This window comes from Leucopleurus acutus (assembly GCF_964270905.1).
Source record: "Leucopleurus acutus genome assembly, chromosome: 2".
In the NCBI taxonomy this organism is placed as follows: domain Eukaryota; kingdom Metazoa; phylum Chordata; class Mammalia; order Artiodactyla; family Delphinidae; genus Leucopleurus; species Leucopleurus acutus.
This window is the reverse complement of record NC_139143.1, coordinates 77,262,362-77,284,734: the sequence shown is the minus strand read 5'-3', so window position 1 is coordinate 77,284,734 and position 22,373 is coordinate 77,262,362. Positions and strand designations below refer to the sequence as shown.

At 46.1% G+C, this 22,373-nt stretch overlaps 1 protein-coding gene across 1 annotated transcript in view; it reads left to right on the top strand.

Annotated features, from left to right (window-relative positions):
• The window catches only part of ATP1A4 (ATPase Na+/K+ transporting subunit alpha 4), a gene marked incomplete at both ends in the record, with an annotated part of 29,372 nt that overhangs the window by 4,705 nt on the left and 2,294 nt on the right, over window positions 1-22,373 (top strand). Inside the window, 15 exon segments of the mRNA XM_082832860.1 lie at window positions 2,657-2,925; window positions 4,654-4,852; window positions 5,089-5,198; window positions 5,390-5,524; window positions 9,336-9,522; window positions 9,668-9,840; window positions 13,778-13,914; window positions 14,314-14,464; window positions 14,785-14,868; window positions 14,870-14,957; window positions 16,737-16,891; window positions 17,048-17,171; window positions 18,422-18,567; window positions 21,347-21,477; window positions 21,570-21,671. Coding sequence (XP_082688986.1) covers window positions 2,657-2,925; window positions 4,654-4,852; window positions 5,089-5,198; window positions 5,390-5,524; window positions 9,336-9,522; window positions 9,668-9,840; window positions 13,778-13,914; window positions 14,314-14,464; window positions 14,785-14,868; window positions 14,870-14,957; window positions 16,737-16,891; window positions 17,048-17,171; window positions 18,422-18,567; window positions 21,347-21,477; window positions 21,570-21,671 — 2,191 coding nt within the window.

The following is a 22,373-nucleotide window of genomic DNA, read 5'->3' as shown; positions in this document are numbered from 1 at the left end:
ATCTGAGTTACCAGAGGTGCCACTCACACCTTTGGCTTTGTTCTTAGCATCTAGGGCATCCTTGAACTGGGAGACAGCTCTGGCCAAAGTGGTACCAATGGGCTCAATATCATTATGTCAACCTCTCCTTCATCCTTTCTCCTTAAGAAAGCCTGCAAAACTCTCTGGAACACACGTGAAAACAATCATTTATGCTTAAGAATAAATGTTTGGGTGTCTAAGAAATAGCTATTCTTTAATTGAATGCCTAGCACGTGTCAAGTGCCACAGAAATCTGATTCTAACAAGACTATACAACAGATATTATTCCTATTTTACACATGAAAGCCCAAGGTTCAAAGAAATTAAATGCAGCACCCGAGAGCACAACTCAACAAAAAAGAGGAGGATCAAGGATTCTAATGAAGTTCTGTCTCCAAAGCCCATGCTCTTTCCACAGAACCTCCCCTGGAATAAAGCTTGCTAATGACCCCTCTGGTAATAAAATTATTTAATTTGGAAATAGCTTAAAGGAGTAGAGTACCATTAAGACTGAAGAAGAATCCAACTAGAAAATAAAATATATATTAAAAAAATTTTTTTACTTGATTGAACAGAAAGATGCAAGTTAGCAAGCTTCCTCCAAAAACATGAGATTCCTATTATTAAATTTTAGGAAGAAATTTGCTCAGATTTGTCCTTCCAAAGTAGACTTTTCATCAACAAATTATATGCTTCAAATAACAGGGAAAGTGGATGATGGAATTCCATCTAAGAAACAGGGATCTGAGTAGAATAGAGAAGGCTTTAATAGGAGGCTAGAGGGACCCAAGATGTGACCAAGAGGGTGGAGTTAGGTTGAAGGAGCTCTTGACTGTTAAACTGAGGAATCCCTGTGCAGTCTGCAAACAGGTAGCATCACTTTAACCTTTATCCTAGGCCCTTGCCTCTCTGCTTTCATCACTGTGGCCCTTGACGGGGCTGCTGGTACAAACATCTCTCTTTGGGTTCTCATGCATCTTCATGGGGGGTAGGGGGGAGATGGTAAGCTATTTCTCTGGCATTGTATAGAAGGCGTAGGAAGAAGTCAGTCTAGCCTGGAATATGGGAGGCTTGGCCTTCTTAACCTTCCCCAAGGTTGACATCAACCTTCCCCCTCTCTAGACACATTGGGATTAGTTATTAAATCCTGTCCCTCCAAGCATGGGGAAAACCATAGCAGAAGGAAGAAAAATGAAGAACTAGATTAAACCACGGCACAAAATGACTATAAGTGACACCATACCCTAACCACCCCTACCCCCTGCCAAAATAAACCCCCTCAGCACCTCTCAATTATTTTAGTATCTTCCTGCTCACCTGCAGAGTGCCTCATACTGTGAGGCGTTCCAGAACCACTCTTCACATAGCAGTGACCTCACTCGTCTGCTGTCGGTCGGAGCAGAACCTGCTCTCAGACTCATAATGCTGAAGGTGACCTTGAAAATGGACTGGCCGCTCCATGCTATGGTGTTCGTGGGAGCTGCCAGGTTAGAGCTACCCTGCAAGGCGTATGTGTGATTCTCTAGCCATCCTTCTGGAGACCTTAAATTCATCTAAATGGAGAAAAAAAGAAACAAATATTTGAGTGCCATGTGCCCAACCCTGTTCTAGGCTCTTTTAAAAACATTTAATTCTCACAGCTTTGTAGATGCTTTTACCCCATTTTAAAGATGAGGGAACCTGAGTCTCAGAGAGTTTAAGTAACTTACTCCAGGGTGAACAGCTAGTACATTGGAAGTTGAACTTCTAGCCCTGAGTCCTTCTGATTCGAAAATAAGTGCTATTTCTATAATATGTTGCTTTTCTGGGTGATTCTGACTGTAACTTTAATGGTAGGAATTTCAGCCATCATGGTAAAGCAGGAAGAATTATTTTGAGCAAAGAACCTTATGGGGCCCCTCATTTCATGCTACATCCTGAGTATGTCAAGTTCCCCGTCTGATTCAGGGGCCATGTTATGGCCTATGCCACCCAGCAGGGGGCAGACCGGCTCCAGCCAGCAAAACAGGGAAGAGGCTCGGTCAGAGCAGAGTTTCTCAACCTCGACACTGCTGACAATTGTGCCGCGCTGTTCTTCGTGGTAGCGGGAGAGGAGGGCTGTCCTGTGAGTTGCACGATGCCTGGCAGTATCCCTGCTCTCTGCCCACTAGGTGCCAGTAGCAACCTCAGTCGTGACAACCAAATGTGCCTCCAGACCTTGACAAATGTCTCCTGGGGATGGGGGCGGCAAATTGAATAGCCCTGGGTTAGAGGATGGGGAGATATTGGAACACAGGATTCTAGCAGAAGGGTAACCACTATTCCTGGGGCTGGAGAAGCTCTTCAGCTGCTGAGAACAAAATAAGAAACATATAGGCAATGGAAGAGATTTAGACTAAGTGTAACAAAGACCTTCCTGACAGTGAAGGCAATTAGGCAATAAAATTGTATATCTCTGGAGAACTGTGAAACCTCTTCAGAGATTCTTCAGATGAGGAGACCTTCACTTGCATAAGCAAACTGTAAAGACAGTAGAACATTATAACCTCTCAGAGGACCTTGAGTTTCCACCTTGTTTTTGACTGTTGACAGTTTTCTCTTTGTAGGAACCAAACCCAACAGCCTTTCCAATTCAGACTTCCCCCTTCATCCACAGGGACAGCCCGGGGCATCGTGACTGCCACAGGAGACTCCACAGTGATGGGCCGAATTGCCTCGCTGACCTCTGACCTGGCAGTGGGCCAGACCCCCATGGCTATGGAGATCGAACACTTCATCCATCTGATCACAGCAGTGGCCGTCTTCCTCGGTGTCACTTTCTTTGGGCTCTCACTTATCTTGGGCTACATCTGGCTGGAGGCTGTTATTTTTCTTATTGGCATCACTGTGGCCAACGTGCCTGAGGGGCTGCTGGCCACCATCACTGTGAGTAGCTAAGGTGGAATGTGGCCCCAGGGCAGACAAACAACCCCAAGGAAGTGAAATCACTAGTATCTCTTTCGTGGCTGAACCTCTCCAGTGCAGAGTACTCTCATGCGTATACAGATGTCAAATCATTGAGCTCCCAAATGCCACTGACTTCCTTCACCCCTATTTTCCAGTGCCTTCTCTCTTTAATGAGAAAAGAAGTGAGTTACGATGCAGAAAGCATAGATTATCAATCACCGGGAGTGAGTTCCAGTCCTGGGTGTACTGGCTGGTGAATCTGGCCAACTCACTGCACTCCGGGCCTCAATTTATTCATCAGTTCATAGAAGAAGATTAATTTAGGATTATAGGATCTTACTGGAAAGGACTTCAAAGCCCATATAAATTCAACCTTTCAACCAATGCCAAATACCCTGCATAAAATCTGTAGGAGATGATGATGATTTCTAGTCATGGGAAGCCCACCCCTTTTTATCTGACCTCATTTCATTGTTGGATTGCTCTAGTTAGATTTCATTATATTGAGCAGACATACGGTTCCCTGTTTGGTCCCAGTTTTCCCATCTGAAGAAATACAAAATAAGTCAATTCTCTCTCTTCTACAAACCTACCCTTTGGATCTTTTTTTTTTTTTTTTTTTTTTGCGGTACGCGGGCCTCTCACCGTTGTGGCCTCTCCCGTCGCGGAGCACAGGCTCCGGACGTGCAGGCTCAGCGGCCATGGCTCACGGGCCCAGCTGCTCCGCGGCATGTGGGATCTTCCTAGACCGGGGCACGAACCCGTGTCCCCTGCATCGGCAGGCGCACTCTCAACCACTGCGCCACCAGGGAAGCCCAACCCTTTAGATCTTTGACAATAGCCATTATGTCCCCTCAAACTCTCCAGGGGAGAGGTCGTATAATCCCTTTTCCCTTAGCCCTTTTTCCTGTGACACATCTTCAGACCCCTTGTCTTGCTGATCACCTCTTTGGGGTATGCTCTCCTTTATCAATACCCTTCTTAAAATGGAAATGAGAATAATACCCAGGGTGTGGTTAGACTAGCACAAAAACATCAGTACTCATGATATTGTGTAAATAAATAATAACTCCATGATTAGAATTCTGTACATAACCGCAGCCTAAGAATTCATTCGTTTTTAAAATAACCTTGCCCCACACCTGACTTTCACTGGATTTATGGTCAACAAAAACCTTTTGGTTTAAGTGACTTCTCAAGTCATTCTCAGCGCTGCAACAGTCCTTCTCAGTTTCATCATTCTCTCCTCCCCACTCCTTTTTTAAACTACTGGTACAACCCTCCTCCACACACAGCATCTTACGCCACAATCAAAGGTTAGCTCTCACCGTGGTCCCTGGAAACACTGGACTAGAGAAAGAAGTGTGGCTTGAACTTGAATGGAGAAGAGGCTGCAGAATAGAAAAGATGAAAGGATCGAGGGGGAGAGGAATATTCCAGGAGGAATAGATCATTCTCTATGACACCCTGGTAAAAGAAAGCACTCTTCTTTTGAAACTCTGCCATAAAGTACAAACCGAAATCACTTTCCTAATTTCCTTTCCCATAGCCACAGATGGGGTTTCTAAAGACTAGGTGGTAACAAAAGGGAAATAAATATAAAAGATTAAAAGAGCAGTGAAAACGATCAGATTTCCAAAAACACAAAGCGCTGTGAGCAGCCGAGCTCTCCTCTCCGTTTCCCCTCTCCCCTGTTCACGGCCTTAGGGGTGTCTGACCCTGACAGCCAAGTGCATGGCTCGGAAGAACTGCCTGGTGAAGAACCTGGAGGCGGTGGAGACACTGGGCTCCACCTCCACCACCTGTTCCGACAAGACGGGCACCCTCACCCAGAACCGCATGACCGTCGCCCACCTGTGGTTCGACAGGACCATCTATGAGGCTGACACCAGCGAAGAACAGACTGGTGACTAGTGGCGTTGGCGGTCAGAGAGTGGAAGGATGTGGGGAGTGTGATGAGTAGCTGACAGGGCGTGGTGAGTCCAGACAGCAAGAAGGTAGCTGCAAAGTGAGAGGAGAGCAGGGAGGTGTGGAGGAGATGAAATGTTGTCTCTGAGAAGCATCTGGGCGCAGAAGGGGTGTGAATAAACTCCTGCTTTAAGCTCTCCTATCCCTGCTGACAGTTCTGTTCTCTCTCCCTAGGGAATTCATTTGCCAAGGGCTCTGATACCTGGTTTATCCTGGCCCGAATCGCTGGCCTCTGCAACCGGGCTGATTTTAAGGCTAATCCGGAGTACCTTCCCATAGCTAAGGTGTCAGGCCCAAGGGAGTAAAGGGTACCTCAGTGTCCAGGGTATAAACCTGCCCTCTCTCCTCAATATCTCTTTTCTGGCCCTCGGTGATGCCCCCAGCACCCCTCCCCATTCTGTTCCTCTCCTTGACATCACTGGCAAGCCCAGGTGCCTTGCCTCTCGGGCTCATTATACCCACCCCATCCCGGCAGCGGGCAACAGCAGGGGATGCTTCTGAGTCAGCCCTCCTCAAGTTCATCGAGCAGTCTTACAGCTCTGTGAAGGAGATGAGAGAGAAAAGCCCCAAGGTGGCAGAAATTCCCTTTAATTCTACCAACAAGTACCAGGTACAGAACCGACAAAGGTAGGAAGATAACAGTGGGGGATGGGCTTGTCATCTGGGGAAACGGGAGCTCTGCCTTTGCCTTTATGACTGAGCTGTAGAACAGATACGGTCGATACTCAGCACCCCAGGTAGGAGGAAGGGTCACCTTAAGGGAAAGTGGCAAACAGGTACATGCAGGCATAGATGATAAAGGAAGAGGCATTCAGTCATAAGCAGACTTGAGGCTACGCCACTTGTGCAGAGAGCAGGTCATAAAGTGCTGAAATGTCCATAGGCAGCAAAGCCTGGCTGGAGAAAGTCACGTTAAAGGCGTCTCTGTGGCAACTGTGAAATTTGCTGCTGCAGAATATGTTGGATTTGCCAGCCACTTCCCTGAGGCATCTTATCTCACTAGTCATCAAATATTTCTTTTCATTCTGTGCCTGCAGTTCTCACAGCTGCCATCAGGTAGGCGGTCAGGGCTTTCCAGAGTGTTTGCGAAGCTGTTTTCCCAGGGCCGTTTTGTCCACGATCCAGGGAGGACTGCCAAGGGAAGGAGGACTGAAGGGAAGGAGAAATGCTGAGGGAGGGACAGTGGTGGCCCTAACAGTAAAATGCATGTGAGGGACAAGAAACCCAGTACTTGCCTCCCACGTGGCACACTTTGAGGAAAGTGTGGAAAGGAGGGAACGGTGGCGTCACCATGATGGGGGCTCTAGCAGCTAAGCTTTGACTCATATGGGGCAACCGTGATTTACTTAGGGGAGTGGAATTCTCCAAATTTATGTACTACCGTAAAGGTCAGACATCAGGTGTGGGTAACAGAGAAGAAATTCAACTCCCAAAAGTCAGTTTGGGTTTTGTGTCTTAAAAAACACATAATAGTGCTCACTTCAGCAGCGCATACACTGAGACTAGAACAATACAGAGAAGATCAGCATCGCCCCGTCATGACAGGCAAATTCAAGAGGCGTTCCATACTTTTATATTTGAAAGTTGCTTAAGAGAACAGATCTTAAAAGCTTTTGTCACAAGAAAGAACAATTTTTGTAACTAAAAAACAAGCCATAACAGGGCTTCCCTGGTGGCGCAGTGGTTGAGAGTCCGCCTGCCGATGCAGGGAACGTGGGTTCGTGCCCTGGTCCGGGAAGATCCCACATGCCGCGGAGCGGCTGGGCCCGTGAGCCATGGCCGCCGAGCCTGTGCTCCGCAACGGGAGAGGCCGCAGCAGTGAGAGGCCCGCGTACCGCAAAAAAAAAAAAAAAAAAAAAAAAAGCCATAACAAAAGCTATATAGATCTTTTTAAACCAAATTACCTATATTTTCACCCTGAATGCTGAACGAGTAAAAGTTAAAGAAACAGATTCATAGTTTTTTGTCTCATCTGACTTTTCATCCGTGTAATAAGATAGGTCCCCTAAGCCCAAACTGCAAACTTATTTCCACTTTTTCCTGACGTTTAGTGACCTCACTAACCAGACAGGAGTTTTGTGCTTGGCAGGACCCGATTAAAGCCTTCGACTGGAAAGAATTAGGTACCTCTCCTTCCACAAGATTCAAAATAAAAGTAAAACATACCCATGACATTTGAGGGGACATGCAACAAAATAGCAACCTTTCCCCCAAATGACAACGTTAGTGCCTTTTCTGAGCTGCCGAATATCAAATTCAAACAGCAAAATCCTTCTCTGCACCAAGTGTGCTCGGCCAGCCTGCAAGCTACCCAGCTCTGGCGGGGCTTGCTTGGGGGGTCCAAGGAAACCCCTCTGGCTCCTTTTGCTCCGTACCCAAGAACAACCTGCCTTAATCAGCTTGTTCTTGGGACAGTCAGAGGCTCTGGCCCGCAAGGGACATCTTAGCCTGGCGGTCGTTTGCAAGGCCTGGTCTCTTTCCGTCTCTGAGATCAAAATGAAAGGAAGAAGTTTCTCTGTTCTGATATTTCAAGATTTCTCCCATCTTTTTCACCTGTAATTTTCTATCAAGATGTGATGCTTCTGTGCTCAAATTACTAGCTTAAGCAGGTCTTGCTGCCGTCTCTGATAATCTCCGATAAATAGTCAACAAATAGGTTTTAAGCGCTCAGAAAATTTTTTAAAAATTTTTTTACAGCTTTCTCCTTACATGAGTTTAGGTTTCCCCTCTTAACTGCTTAAGTATATCTTGAATATAATAGTTTTGGGAAAGTTTCCAAAGAAGCCGTTTTAACCACATTTTACACCCAGGTTTCCCACCCAGCTTCTCCTTGGGCCAGTACAGTCTGGTCCCCTCGGTACCACAAGCTCAATTCCTCTCAGTGTGCTGATTTTGTTACCCAACAGGCTACGTAGCAGGAATTTCCTGTCGATCATAAGAGGAAACCCAGAGACAGTTCCTTTTCCAAGATCAGAGATCACAGGAAAATGAAAAATGAAACTGATCTTATTTCTCTGTCCTCAAGTTGTCTCCTCAGGTTCCCTTCCTGACTACGCTCTCCCCTCCCCAGCTGAGCCACAGGGACCCCCAACTCGTACCGTCGAGCCCCTCTCAGGGGCCGTGCCATGTTTCCAGGAGACATGGGGCTAGAATGGCTAACCAGTTTTTGCATTGTGCTTCACAGTTTTCGATATACTCTTTTCTTTCTTCTTTTTGGTTTTGAGACGTGTTCTGTTTATTGGTAAAAAGAAAAAAAATTCATGAACACAGAATAACAGTACATTCAACATATAAACAAAATTATGAAAGATGTGATTATACAAATTCTACTGGCAACACTTGGAAAACAGTTTATTCATCAGTCCCCAAAATGAACATAAAAACATAAGAAGTAACCACGATTCAGTGTCAAACTAAACAAGTCAGAATGCCTAAAGAGTTTGGTAACTCAAAGTGAATAGGTAACTTTATTCTTTTGGGAAAAAATAAACGACAGTATTAATAAAAACAAAGCAACAATCATAAGTTTTAAGTAGACTTCACCACTAAATGTGTGATGACAGAGTTAACAAAGAACTTAGAGCATAGGTTGGTTAGGAGAGCATGTTCTAAAGTGAGTCAATTTGGGTTCTTTCCTTGACAGCCCCTACTTTCTAGCTGTGTGATTCTGGACACAGCTTAACCTTAGTTTTGTCATCTATAAAATAAAGAAATTGATAGTACTACTACAGGGTAGTAGCTGAGAGGATTAAATGACAACTCATGTAAAGCACTTGGAAGAGTGGCTGGCACATAGTAAGTGCTCAATAAGTGTTGTTTTTACTATTCGTCCTAATCCCGTCCTTCAGGCTCAAACAACCATGGTAAAGAACTGTCAGTGTTTTTCAATATATTCTTTACAAATATTATCTTTCTTTTATAAAAACCCAATGAGGTGGGCAACGCAGAACCTTTTACATTTTATCAAAGGAGCCAAGGTTTGGAGAGGTTAAGTGGACTGACCTGAGGTCATACAGCTAAGAAAGCATTCCTGCTGGCCCTAGGGCACAGGTGTTTGACTCTAAGTTTTCTTTCCTGTCTACTCTGCTGTCTCTGTGGCCCCATGACTTCTGCTTCTAGCCACCCAGGCAGAGAGGAAGCAGGGAGGGGAGAGTGCCTGGGCTGCCCTTCACGTCCAGTCTGGCTGAGAAGATAACAGATTCCTGCGCAGATAATACCAGGCTGGGGGTTCCTGCAAGGGAGGAGGGGTAGGTTCAACCAAAGGTCGGATTTGGCTGGAGGGAGGGGGGCTGCGCTGGTTTAGGGGACAAAGGAAATGGAGGTGTGACACAGCTTGCCTGTCGGCTTTATCCTCAAAAACCTTACCCTTGCTTTTTTGCCCCAAACCTCGCTCTCTCCTCCTGTTCCTCTCCTCTCCCTAGGTGTCCATCCACCTTCGGGAGGACGGCTCCCAGACCCACGTAACGATCATGAAGGGGGCGCCTGAGAGGATCTTGGAGTTTTGCTCTACTTACCTTCTGAAAGGGCAGGAGTACCCAATGGATGAAATGAAGGAAGCCTTCCAGAATGCCTACTTGGAACTGGGCGGTCTGGGGGAACGCGTGCTAGGTGAGGGGGCTGTGGGAGAAGCCTTTGAAGAGTGGCATCAAAACAGTCATTAGTTGTGGGGTGAAAAATCTAGGAGGTTGGTGCGAGCAGGATAGAGACATAGACAGTGGAATGACTACTGGTCCTTTCTTCTGTCTCTCTCTAGGGTTCTGCTTCTTGAGTCTGCCGAACACTTACTCCAAGGGATTCAAGTTTAACACCGATGAAATCAATTTTCCCATGGATAACCTCTGTTTTGTGGGGCTCATCTCCATGATTGACCCTCCCCAAGCTGCAGTGCCTGATGCCGTGGGCAAGTGTCGGAGTGCCGGGATTAAGGTAAACCCTGGAGCATCCCAGATGCCCCTCACTTATCATAAACTGGATCAACAGTAGAAAACCTCGGACAGAGTAGGTTCTTAGTTTAACTGAACTGATTTCTGCCTCCTGAGCTTATGAGTTGCGGTCTTAAGAGAGAACTTAAAAATAAGTGTCCTCTGTCGTTAGAATCCTGCCTTGCATCGAACATTAGAATCACCAGGGGACGAACACAACATCGTAGATCAACTACACTTCAATAAAATTAAAAAATAAAATGGGATCACCAGGGGAGCTTTAAAAGTCTGATGCCTTGGCCATACTCCAGACCCATTCCATTAGCAACGTTCAGGGTGGGACCCAGGCATCTGTATTTTTTAAAACTTTCCTAGAGATTCTGATGTGCAGACAAATTTGAGAAGCATCACCCTAGGACAGCGCTTCTCAAACTAATGTGCATGTGAATCGCCTGGGGGTTTTGTCGGAATGCAAATCCTAATTCAGTAGGACTAGCACACCCCAAGATTCTGCATTTGTAACACGCTCCCAGCTGATGCCATTGCTGCTGGTCTGCAGGCCACACTAGGAGTAACGAAGTGGTAGAAGGTGTCATATAAATGTACTGCTGGATGGGTGGTAAAAAGGGTGAGGCCAAGAGGGCTGGGGGCCTGGAGCAGACACTAGTGAGAATGAGAGACTGAGAGCTGGGGGCCCTCAACGGATCTGACTCAGGGTGAGCAGCTGCCCTAACAGGTGTACGTCCAGGAGTGAAAGCTAGAAACCAGAACTTCTGGTTTGGACCACTTGAAGTGGTCTGAGAGTAAAATGCAGCTGCAGAACAAACCCAGAGATGGGAATTCCTCTTTAATCAGGGTGGGCTTTGGACTTCACGGGATAGCAGCAGTAAAATTCCTCTAACCCTGAGATGCTCTGTATCCCACATTTCAAATTCTAAGACTCCTATACATCTTCCTAGATTAGGTATTGTCACCTTCCCTGCTCATACTTGATATTCTGGGAGTATCTGGGAGGGCAGGTTGGAGGGAGTGGGGCTAGAAATATTTAAGGAGAACTGGATGCTATCTGTTCGAGATGGCTTCATCTTGACCTTTGACTGTTGGCAGTTTGTCTCGGGGCAGCCTGGGCTGCACTGAGTACAATGATTGGTCACTACAGTGGGAACCAAGGAATGGATATAGGAAATTATTCTGAGTGAATTCCCTAATTACTACAAGATGTTTGGGGTGGTACGGTTCTCTGAGGAGACAGCATGATTATAACGCGTCTGCATAGGACAGCCACATATCTTAACACTCCTCCGTGGTTCTATAAGCTACCACGTCATACATACTGTGGGAGATAAATGGAGAAGGGGTTCATTTGCATTTTCTCAGCTTTGAGGTGGGCTGCCAGCATGAGGAATAACATTGTGGTTATTATTGTGCTTTGTGTTATTGCTGTGCACAGAATAACACAGTCTAAAATTTACCTCACCTGGGAATTTATGGATCTCTTTAGCCAGAAGGAGAGTTACGGTTGTGCCTACTGTGGGGGGGAGGCCCAACCAGGAGACAAAGAGGTGATTTGAGCCAGGTGGCCTGCCAGGGCAGGACACGGTCACGGCCTGAGGCAGAGCGAGCTGTGATAGGTAACAGTCTGAATAGGATTCCGGCTGGCCTGGAGCTGACACCTGAAGCAGGAGGCCTGGTGCTTTCTGGGCCAGCCCTTGTTCTGGGCACAGGTTTACATTTTAATTTCTTACTTCTTCTGGACCTGAAGCTGACAGAAATTTGGCAGACTTGGTGAGGAATTTTGAATCACACCCTTTTTCCCTCTAAGAAAATGTAAGACGTACACATGAGGCCATCCTTCAAGAAAGACAAAATGTAATGGTTATACAGGGGGTTGTCCCATAGGGGAGACCCTTCCAAGGTCAACTCCAAAATGGTGTTGATGCCAAGCTAATGGATATGATGAGGCTGCTGAAAGAGGCTGGTTAACGGCTGCATGGCAGCAAAGTTTTTACAATTGACTGTGGGACTGGTATTTTTCAGAGCCACGTGTTCAGACCTTTGGAATAAACTTAATTTTAAAAAACTAAAATAAGGGACTTCCCTGGCAGTCCAGGGGTTAAGACTGCCCTTCCAGTGCAAGGGGTGCAGGTTTGATCCCTGTTTGGGGAACTAACAGCCCACATGCTGCCTGGCATGGCCAAAAAAAAAAAAAAAAAGAACAAAAAAACTAAAATAAAATGATGCCATCCTATTTGCCACCACCTGAGGCCCTTAGTAGTACGAAGACACTTGGCCCCTGCTATGAACGCAGCCCCCTCTAAGAACTGCAGCTGAGCCGTGAGGGCCTACAGAATGGTCACCAACACTGGACCGTTTCTCTCAGATGGGTCTGATCTGGGGGAAGAGAGTCCAAGGGCACAAGAGGGCAGCTGGCAAGACTGCGTGGGAACACCAGAGGTACAGTCAGCACCGAGAAGTTGGAAATGAAATTCCTTTAGTACTTGACAAATTCCAGAAACCACTAGATGCTCTTTACTTCAAAGGGAGCCATTCTTTGTAGAACTGCACTTCTATTGTATGTATGCATCTCAATGTTCTGTGAAATTGTGTCCTAGGAACTCACTCTTGGGGTGACTGACTTTGTTTTTATTTCTCCGGCCTGGCATGGAGGTGATACTTCCAGAAACTACTGCAGATCGGCCCATCTGAGTGGTCAAGCTGGGCTAGCTACCACACATGTCCTACAGGTCATTATTGATGAACCAATAGGAAACGTTCAGGGCACCGTAAGCCTGGAAGGGCATCACTGAGGGCTCAATCTGAACCACCTCTCGAATCTTCTAATCTTCTGTGCATTTCCCTCTCAGATCCTCACCAGTTACCTCGTGCCCCCCCAGGCCGAACTTGGTGAGGCCCCAGTGCCCCACACCCAAGCCAGGGCACTGTGGTGTGCATAGCTGCTCACAGCACACCTTTCCTGAGTCTCTGGTAATCCCAGATTAGTTAGCACTCCTTCCAGCAAGCCCGCTGTGCCAGTGTGGAATGAGGAGGGCTCATGGGAAAACTCCTTCAAGGCTTATTTCCACGCTCTGGAAGTAAACAGACTGACCTTTCCAGGACCTCTGTTCTTAGTTCAGTCATAGTCAGATAGCTCCCTTCTCCCTCCCACCAGAGCCTGAGAATTATGTGCTGGGAGGGCACTTGGGAACCGTGGGCAGTGTTTCCCAGGAAGCGATCCTTCCTTCATTCTGTAATTGCTTGTTGATGGATTACGATGCGCTAGGAATTATGCTAGGGCTGGAAACTTAACAGGGAATCATAGGCACGGCCCCACTCTCTCCAGCAGGGGAGAGAGACAGAGGAGGACTCAAAGGACAGAAGGCTAGAAGAGCACAGAGCACAAGCGCCTGATCTTTGGGGAGGAAGGGGACAGGACTAGGGCTGGCCCCAGGTATCCAGAAAAGGGGTGGAATCCAGGGGCACGAGGAGGCATGGGAAGAAGAGAGGCAGACTGAGGATCAAAATGAATGAGGGCCTAGATGAAATTTTGCTAGGCAGATGGATTATTCCAGACGTTCCTTTATTACCACTGTTCTGCAGGTAGGTGTTTCTGTCTTTGAACTTAAAGAGGCAGACTATCCTCTGGAGCAATTAAATGCAATTCTGAATACAGTTAAATACACCCAAATCCTTGATTTATTCTTGGGAAAACTAGAGCTCAGATTGTCCTATGTTTTATGGTCTGATGGCCCTGACCCACTCCCATGGGTTGAAGCCACCAGCCGTAGCAAGAGTTTTGATTGACAGCACAAGTTCTTGGGAATGAGCTACTTAAACCCCTGTGGAATGATAGCAGTGATCTGTTAGTTCTTAGAGAGAGAGGTGAAGGAGCCAGGACCTCCCTGAACATGATTCTGCTCCTTTTCCTTCCCCTTCCAACCCAGGCGATTATGGTAACAGGGGATCATCCCATTACAGCCAAGGCCATTGCCAAGGGTGTGGGCATCATCTCAGAAGGCACCGAGACAGCAGAGGACATTGCTGCCCGGCTCAAGGTCCCTGTCAGCCAGGTCAATGTCAGGTGAGATCCCTGAAAGAACTCAGATCTGCCATTTTTTCCCTCCATCCTTAGCCTGCCCCACCCACTAACATTTTCGGAGGTTCTTTCTATAGGTAGGATGTACAGAGTTTACTTACTGCAAAGTAAAACGTAATAGGAAAATGACCAAGCAACTATGTCAGTGGGTTTTCCGATGAAGGTGGGACAAAGAAGGAGGTAGAGAAGAGGGAGGAGGAGGTGGGAGAGGAGGGAAGGAATGCAATGTGCCAGTCTGGGGACAGTGCGTGGCTGGGGACAAGTGAGGAGATGGGGTTGAAAGGAGAAACAAGGAGGTTATAGCAAAGATGGCTTAGAGGGCACCAGGACACCTGGGGAATTCTCAACACTCTGAACTAGCCTTTTGAAATTCCTCTCCCTCAGGGATGTCAAAGCCATTGTGGTGCATGGCTCAGAACTAAAAAATATGAACTCAGAGCAGCTTGAGGAGATCCTCCAAAACCACACTGAGATCGTGTTTGCTCGGACCTCCCCCCAGCAGAAGCTCATCATTATAGAGGGATGTCAGAGGCTGGTCAGGGAGACCAAGGAGGCTTGGAGAATCTGGAGGGAATCACGTGGCACAGCCCAGCCCCAAACCAAGCATAGGAATGTGTGGCCTGGGCTAGAGGAGGCTCCAGAGAGCATCCCATCGTGAACCCCTGAGACAGGCATCCATTTGGGGGCTCCCTGTGAGTTTTGCTATCTCAGGAGGTGCAGGAGAAGGAAGGGCCAAGAGGCCTAAACCAAGCATGATTACATCAAGAAACAAGGGATGATGGAATCAAACTGACCTTTGGGATGGGCCCTGAATCTGACACAATAATTATTTCACTCCCTCTGTGCTCCACCCAGGGAGCCATGGTGGCGGTGACAGGGGACGGGGTGAATGACTCCCCCACGCTGAAGAAGGCAGACATCGGCATTGCCATGGGCATCGCTGGCTGGCTCTGATGTGTCTAAGCAGGCAGCTGACATGATCCTGCTGGACGACAACTTTGCCTCCATCGTCACAGGAATGGAGGAGGGTGAGGAAGCAGGGTGCCCAGGTTGGTAGGTACCAACTTTCACCTGCTCAGACTCAGGTGAGAGTTGGTGTACATTATTCTCATTCCCTTTGCCCATCCTCCAACCTCCTGTACAGACTGGGAGAAATCACTGTAAGTCAAAATTTTGCAAATTAGATTCAGCTGGTACTTAACACATCACTCTCTGGAGCCCTTATGAGATTGGAGGAAAGTCCAGGTTTTCTAGGGAGAGTGGGGCTCTAATGCAGCATAGCAGTGTTTTTCTTCTCTCACGGGGATTCAAGTGGGTCTACAGTAAGTTTCAGGGTGTAGCTATACCGTGAGGCTACTCTGTACTCCACAACCTCAGGAGGACTTTCTAGCAACCTGTTGTCTGAATGATGTTGACATATCAAGAGCCTGATCTATGAATTGACTGCATGAGCTAAATTAAGTCCCTCTTTCCCAGAGGCAATACCCACTGGCGTACAGGAGAACCCCAGAATTCTGCTTCCCAGGCTCCGTGATTTCTGATTTCTTCCAGGAGCTATGTTATTAAAATCTATGACAATCCACATAATAGTAATAGTTAACATTTTATTTAGACCTTGTATGATCCTCAGTATTTTATATCCACTCAATTCAATAAACTTTCTGAGTATCGACTAGGTACCAGGCATATTCTTGATGCTGGGGATACTATAATTGGGAATCAAAACACACATCCCTGCCCTTGTGTAATTTAATTTCCAGTGGAGACAGACAGACATAAAGTAAACTGAACAGTATAATAAAAGAAGACAAGTGCAATGGAAAATAATAAGTAAAGCAGGGAGTGGAGGGAGGGACGACAATATTAGAAAAGGTTGTCAGGGAAGGACTCAAGCCATCTTGCAAGGCAGGAGGAATGAAGGTGAGGGGTGCCCAGGATCACAAGCTAGTTATGGCAGAAAATGGAATTGGAACCCAAGCCCAGGCTCTTTCCACTTCGGACTTTTATTTAAATTGAAGTATAGTTGGTTTACAATGTTGTGTTGGTTTCTGGTGTATAACAAAGTGTTTCAGATACAGATAGATAGATAGATACATACGTATATATGTATGCATATATATATACATATATATTCTTTTTCATATTCTTTTCACATTATAGTATATTACAAGATATTGAATATAGTTTTCTTTGCTCTACAGTAGGACCTTGTTGTTTATCTATTTTACATACAGTAGTTTGTATCTGCTAATCCCAAACTCCTAATTTATCTCTTCCCTGCCTCCCCCTTTTCCCCTTTGGTAACCCTAAATTTGTTTTCTATGTCTGTGAGTCTGTTTCTGTTTTGTAAATAAGTTTATTTGTGTCATATTTTAGATTCCACATATAAGCAATATCATATGATATTTGTCTTTCTCTGTCTGACTTACTTCACTTAGTATGATAACCTCTAGGTCCATCCATGTTACTGTGAATCAGCCTTAATCTTCTAATGGCTTTTATATTGGCATTCTCACACATCTCTAAGTATTAACAGGCCCCACCCTGCTTAATTTTCAGAGATCAGATGATAGTAGCCATGTTGAACCCAAGAACAAAGAGTATACAGATATGGCACGTTAATAAATCACGGCTCTAGTTACTAGTGACACAATTTAGAAACAACACTGGGGCTGCCAAGGCCTAAGACCTTCGGACCCTTTCGTGGACTGTGACACTGCTTTGTAGTGGTCTCTCTGTCCAGGAGCTGATTTGTGGGAGGTGTGAACTCTCTGTGCTTCTCACAGAAGGTTGACCATCCTTCCCAGGCCGCCTAATCTTTGACAACCTGAAGAAATCCATCGCCTACACCCTGACCAGCAACATCCCCGAGATCACCCCCTTCCTGCTGTTCATCATCCTTGGTATCCCCCTGCCTCTGGGCACCATAACCATCCTCTGCATTGACCTGGGCACTGACATGGTGAGGACTAAGCTGGGATCCAGCTCGTGGAACTCCTGTGAAACAGACTGAGGAGTAGGAAAAATCTATGTCCAGGGAGAGGGGCAGAGCTCGAGTTACTTCTGAGTTTCCTTCTGAACTGTGTGTTCCCTGTCACTTCCACCCTCCATCCTCCAGGTCCCTGCTATCTCCTTGGCTTATAAGTCGGCTGAAAGTGACACCATGAAGAGGGCTCCACGGAATCCAAAGACTGATAAGCTGGTGAATGACCGTCTCACTGGCGTGGCCAACGGACAGATTGGTGCGGCCAGAGGAATGAGGGGTGAAGGGAGCGGGGAGCGGCTGCAACGGCGTGGCCACTGGACCAATCTTGGCTTGAAAGTCAGGGAGATATTTTCTTAACAACAAACTGTGCTGGGCCCTGGGACACAAAAAAACATTGATCTCTGATCTGCCCTTGACTTAAGAGTCTAGTCAAAAAGGAGCAAAAGTACATAAAATGATGGCAAGTTGTTCTCCAAGTGCCAAATGAGTATAGATAGGACATACTGCAGGAGTACAAAGCAAGAGGACTCACCAATCTTGAGGACAGTTGGAGAGGCCTTATGGAGGAAACAGGACTTAAACTTGGTGCTGGAAGATAGGGCTTAGACTAGTAAATGGATGGTCCGGTGTGGGGGACCAGAGGATACCTGATTGTTGAAGAGTGAATAAACCAGTTTGGTGGCGCGCTTATTCCTGATAAAGAAGTAGTGGAAAATGAGGCACACAGGTAGCATTTATAGCGGGGCCAGCCTTGAAAGACATTTGAGAGCCATTAGAGGTCTTTGTTCTTGAGTTACTAGATACGATAGGGGTACAGGAAAGAGATGGGGACAGAGGAGACAATCCTAATATGGAAACACATAGAAAAAAAGGACAGATTTAGGAGCCATACCTATGTTTGAATCCCAATTTCACGACCTGTATGACCCTAGACAATGACTGAGTCTTTTCCGTACTTCAGTTTTCCTACTTATGAAATGTAAATGATAGTTCAGAATTGTTGTAAGAATCACTGTCCACCAGTACCTACATAGTGCACAGATCTGTGGTCAGTAGGCAAACATTAACGTCAGCCATAGCCGTGGTCCAGGCATGAGGGGATGGAGGTTTTGACCAAGGGAGAGGCAAGGGGCAGATAGGAGAGATGCGAGGGGATGAGAGGACTTGATGAGTGTCCTGGTGTCAGAGAGAAGGGACAGGGCGGAGTCCAGCACTCACTCAGCTGGGAGAGGGAACATATCCCCTCTAAGGTCCTTTCCAGTTTTAAGCTTATATGATAAAAAGATGACTCTAGATTACAGCTTAGAAAGAAATGTCAGAGTTTGGAGACAAGTCCTACAGAGATGGTGGGATCAGATCATTAATGGCATGAATCTTCAGCAATACACCTCAGACACACATCAACCCTGCTAGAAGCAAGCCCCAGGCAGCACCCCTTCCATGATCTGCCTTCTGAGCTCCTTCTCTGAATCAGGTTCCCCTGACCTGTGACTCTATCACTCACAGGGATGATCCAGGCTCTGGCAGGATTCTTCACCTACTTTGTGATCTTGGTTGAGAATGGTTTTAAACCTACTGATCTGCTGGGCATCCGCATCAGCTGGGAAAATCGATACCTCAATGACCTGGAGGACAGCTATGGACAACAGTGGGTGAGTAAAAGGTAGGGTAGTAGACTGTGACCAGTAAGAGTGAAGAAGTAATGAGGAAGAGCGAGTGTAGCAAGTTTTTGCAGAGTAGGAGAATGTAGGCACCAGGCAGACAGAGATGGTCCTCATCTCCAGTCCTACAGGAGCTTTCTAACATTTGTCCTCAATCTCCAATCGCATCAGCAAATATTCTTCTCTTTGTTTACGATGACTTCATTTCCATTAATTCCTACTGTCTGTTGTCTGTCCGTATCTTCCTGGGTCTTTTTGGTTTCCTTGGACCTGGAAGTCTACTTTGTCAATCAACTTTTGGGGGCTGATTTCTGGTTTTCCAGGTTCTAATCATCATTGTCCCAGAAATGAGTGCTTCCACTTCCTCCTGTTATGCTCCTTTTCCAAGGGTAGTCAAAGAGTATGATTTTAAATCTGAAAATGTATTCTCTTTGTATATCTCTTCCTTGTTCTTCTAAACTTTTTAAACTTAGAGGATGCGTCGCTGTATTAGTCATTCCTAACACCCAAGATGAATAAGGTCCAAACCGAAGCCCTCCAACCAACAATATTTGCTTAAGAATTTTAGTGAGTATGCCTGTTTGCATCTGTGAACACTCCCACCCCAATTTCTAAGACAGTGGGAGATGTGACACCAATTTTTGCTAGAATCATAGGACCACAGAGTTCACACAGTCTACAGAGGACATTACGGTCTACTGGAAAGATTTAGTGACTTGCTTAAAGTCCCACAATGAATCCCTATAACAGTTGGACTAGAAATCTGGACTGATTCCTGGCCGGCACTTTCCCACTTCACCATGATGTCTCCAAACCAAGCTAACTGCAGGTCTCTCAAAAGTATGTTAAAATCGGGGCTGTTGGAACATTGCCCCTCAAACACAGTAGGCTTCCACTATCTGAGCCTCATGAGACCAACAGATGTCGATGTTCCCAGCTACCAACACTGCTCCAGGGTCCAAAGATGCCTAGAGTCCTCATTGCTATGTACCTTGTCAACATCTCCTCAGTCCTCAGATCAAGCCCCTTGTTAGTTTTATATCTTGATACCATCTCCCTGCTACCAAGATGAAGCTTGACACGTTTATTTACAATAAGTTAAAGATAATTAATTTGAATTAACGTCAAATTACATCAGTGACGTCTTGAGATATTGCAAAACGGGTTGAGAACAATTGCCCTGCGGAATAAATGCCATAAAGGCAAGGTCTCTGCCTCTTCCATTGCTGTAATCTTCAGATAATCGAGTATAGAGCTGCCCACCCAGGGAGTACCCTACATACTGCTAGATAGCTCCTTATCTTCTAAATACCTCTAGCAGTAATTCCATTGACCACCATTCTTTCATTCATTCATTCAGCAAGTATTTGTTGAGCATCTTCTATGCACCAGGTACTATTTTGTCCCTGGAATATAGTAGTGAACAAAAATGGCCAAGTTACTGCTCTCATGGAGCTTATATTCTAGTTAGGGGCACAGCGTGGGAGGGGAGAAAGATAATAGCCAAATATATAACATACTGGGTCCATGGATTTTAAGTCCAAGTCCAAGAAGTGTTGGAATTGGGATACCTGAGTAGGTGAGATGGAAAGATAAAGACAGTGATCAGAGGGAAAAGAGGTGTTTGAAATTAAAATCACAGAAAAATTGTGGCTATTGGAAAAGACAATGTCTGGAGTTTAACCATGGAAGTAAGCAGCCGGGTGGGGAATAGAGGATACAGTTGGAGGAGAAGATTAAGACTGTGAGACCGTGGTACGGGAAGGATCATCAACATGTACATTTAAATCTCCAAATCCGAGGACACAGCAGTTAGAGTGATGGTGAGTCAGGAGCTAAAATTTTCAAGTGATGATGGGAGTGGCTCAGTTTTGGTAGCTGGCTGCAGGGGATAGTGGTGGTATGATCTGATGCACAGAAATGTGCTGACAGGTCTCATTCTAACTTCAATGCTTGGCTCATCGATTTCCAGCCTTTGTTTTCTAATTGTTTAGGGCTCTATATTTCCCTCCAAGTACAACATTGACCACATCCCATGAGGTTCTATCTGTAGTATCTCATTATTGTTTAGTCCTACATATTTTCAAATTCTTTATTCGACCTACAAGTTATTTATAAACATGCTGTTTTATTTCTTTTTAAATGGGCTTTTTCTCCAGTCGAATTTAGATGCTCCCCTCCTGTGTTTCCATAGCCCTCTGTGATCTCCCTCTTGTAACCTACCTACTGTGCTGACATAGCATATTTATCTTCCCCACTGGACTCTAAGTTCCTTCTGTGTAAAATGTGAATGAAAGAATGAACAAATGGATGAGTGAATGCCTCCCCATCCGGTACCACTCTTCGGGTATCCCTTTCCCCTCTGCATGCAGATTCCCCTCTGGCCCCATCTTCCTTACCTTTTTCCTCTGACCCTGTTTTCCTCTTGAAGTTCACCTTCTTCTCTTACACCACCCTTCTTCTTAGTAAATATTTATTGAGCCATAGTACCTGCCACTCACTGAACGAAGCATGGGGAGAGGAGACACGGAGATAAGACAAGGTGCTTGCCCTTGAGGGGCTCTCAGACAGGGAAGACAAACATATAAACAACTCACAATTACAACATGGAAAGTGCTAAGACAGAGATACACGTGAAGGGCTGCAGGAATCTAAATAGGGGACCTATGTCAGCCTTGGGGTCCGGGGAGGCAGGAAAAGGAAGAGGCCTTTGAGGCATATTTGAATCCCTCCTGACACTGACGGCTCCCCTCTGCCCACCCTCCCCCAGACCTATGAACAGCGCAAGGTGTTGGAGTTCACATGCCAAACGGCCTTCTTTGCCAGCATCGTGGTTGTACAGTGGGCTGACCTCATCATCTGCAAGACCTGCAGAAACTCTGTCTTCCTGCAGGGCATGACATGAGCACCGCCCACCGGCCCCAACACTCCCCCGAACTGCACCCCTAGCTCTCCCTCCCGACCTCCAACACACCCTAAACATTTCCTCTCAGAAACAAGATCCTAATATTTGGGATCTTGGAGGAGACGTTCCTGGCTGCTTTTCTGTCCTACACTCCAGGCATGGACGTGGCCCTGAGAATGTACCCACTCAAGTGAGTAAGGGGAGGGGTGCAAGGCAGGGCGTCTCTGGGCACAGGGAGAGCACATGGGAGGAGGCATGTTTGAGCGGGGAAGTCAAGAGGGGAGCAGGCTCCACTCAGTGATGTAGAGAGAACTGCCTGTGCTCCCACAGCGCATCCTATCTGGGAAGGAATTAGGGACTGTACCAAGTGATCGCAACCCACTAGACATGCAAACTTAGCAGATTTGCCAGTGCTTAACAGAGTGGTACCTTTTCTATGATAATGTGTGGTATAGCTGTCCCAGGCTACACATTGCTTGGAGCTGGTGTAATCATAAAACAGCCTCATCTATGCATGGCTAACTCTGCTGTACTTCTGCAAATCCGTTTTAATGTGCATATAGGTGGGTGAGCATACTGAAATTCTTACTGTCTGGTACCTTGTTTGGTTCAAGTCCCAAGTTTTTGTTTCTTTGTTTTTTACATTAGTATATGCTTGTGAAACTTTTCCATTTAACATTTTTATAAAGAAAAAAGCAAAACTCCCATTTCATTCCCACTCCTCCCCCACCCTGCATTGGTAACCTCTATTAATAATTTAGTGTGTAGTCTTCCAACTGATTTTCTATGTGTTTACACACTTTGCTCACCTTTCTGTCCCTTGGAGTGTTTTACACAATGCTTTGTATTCTGTAGCTGCTCAATTAATGTTTAATAAAAGACATTGGCACTG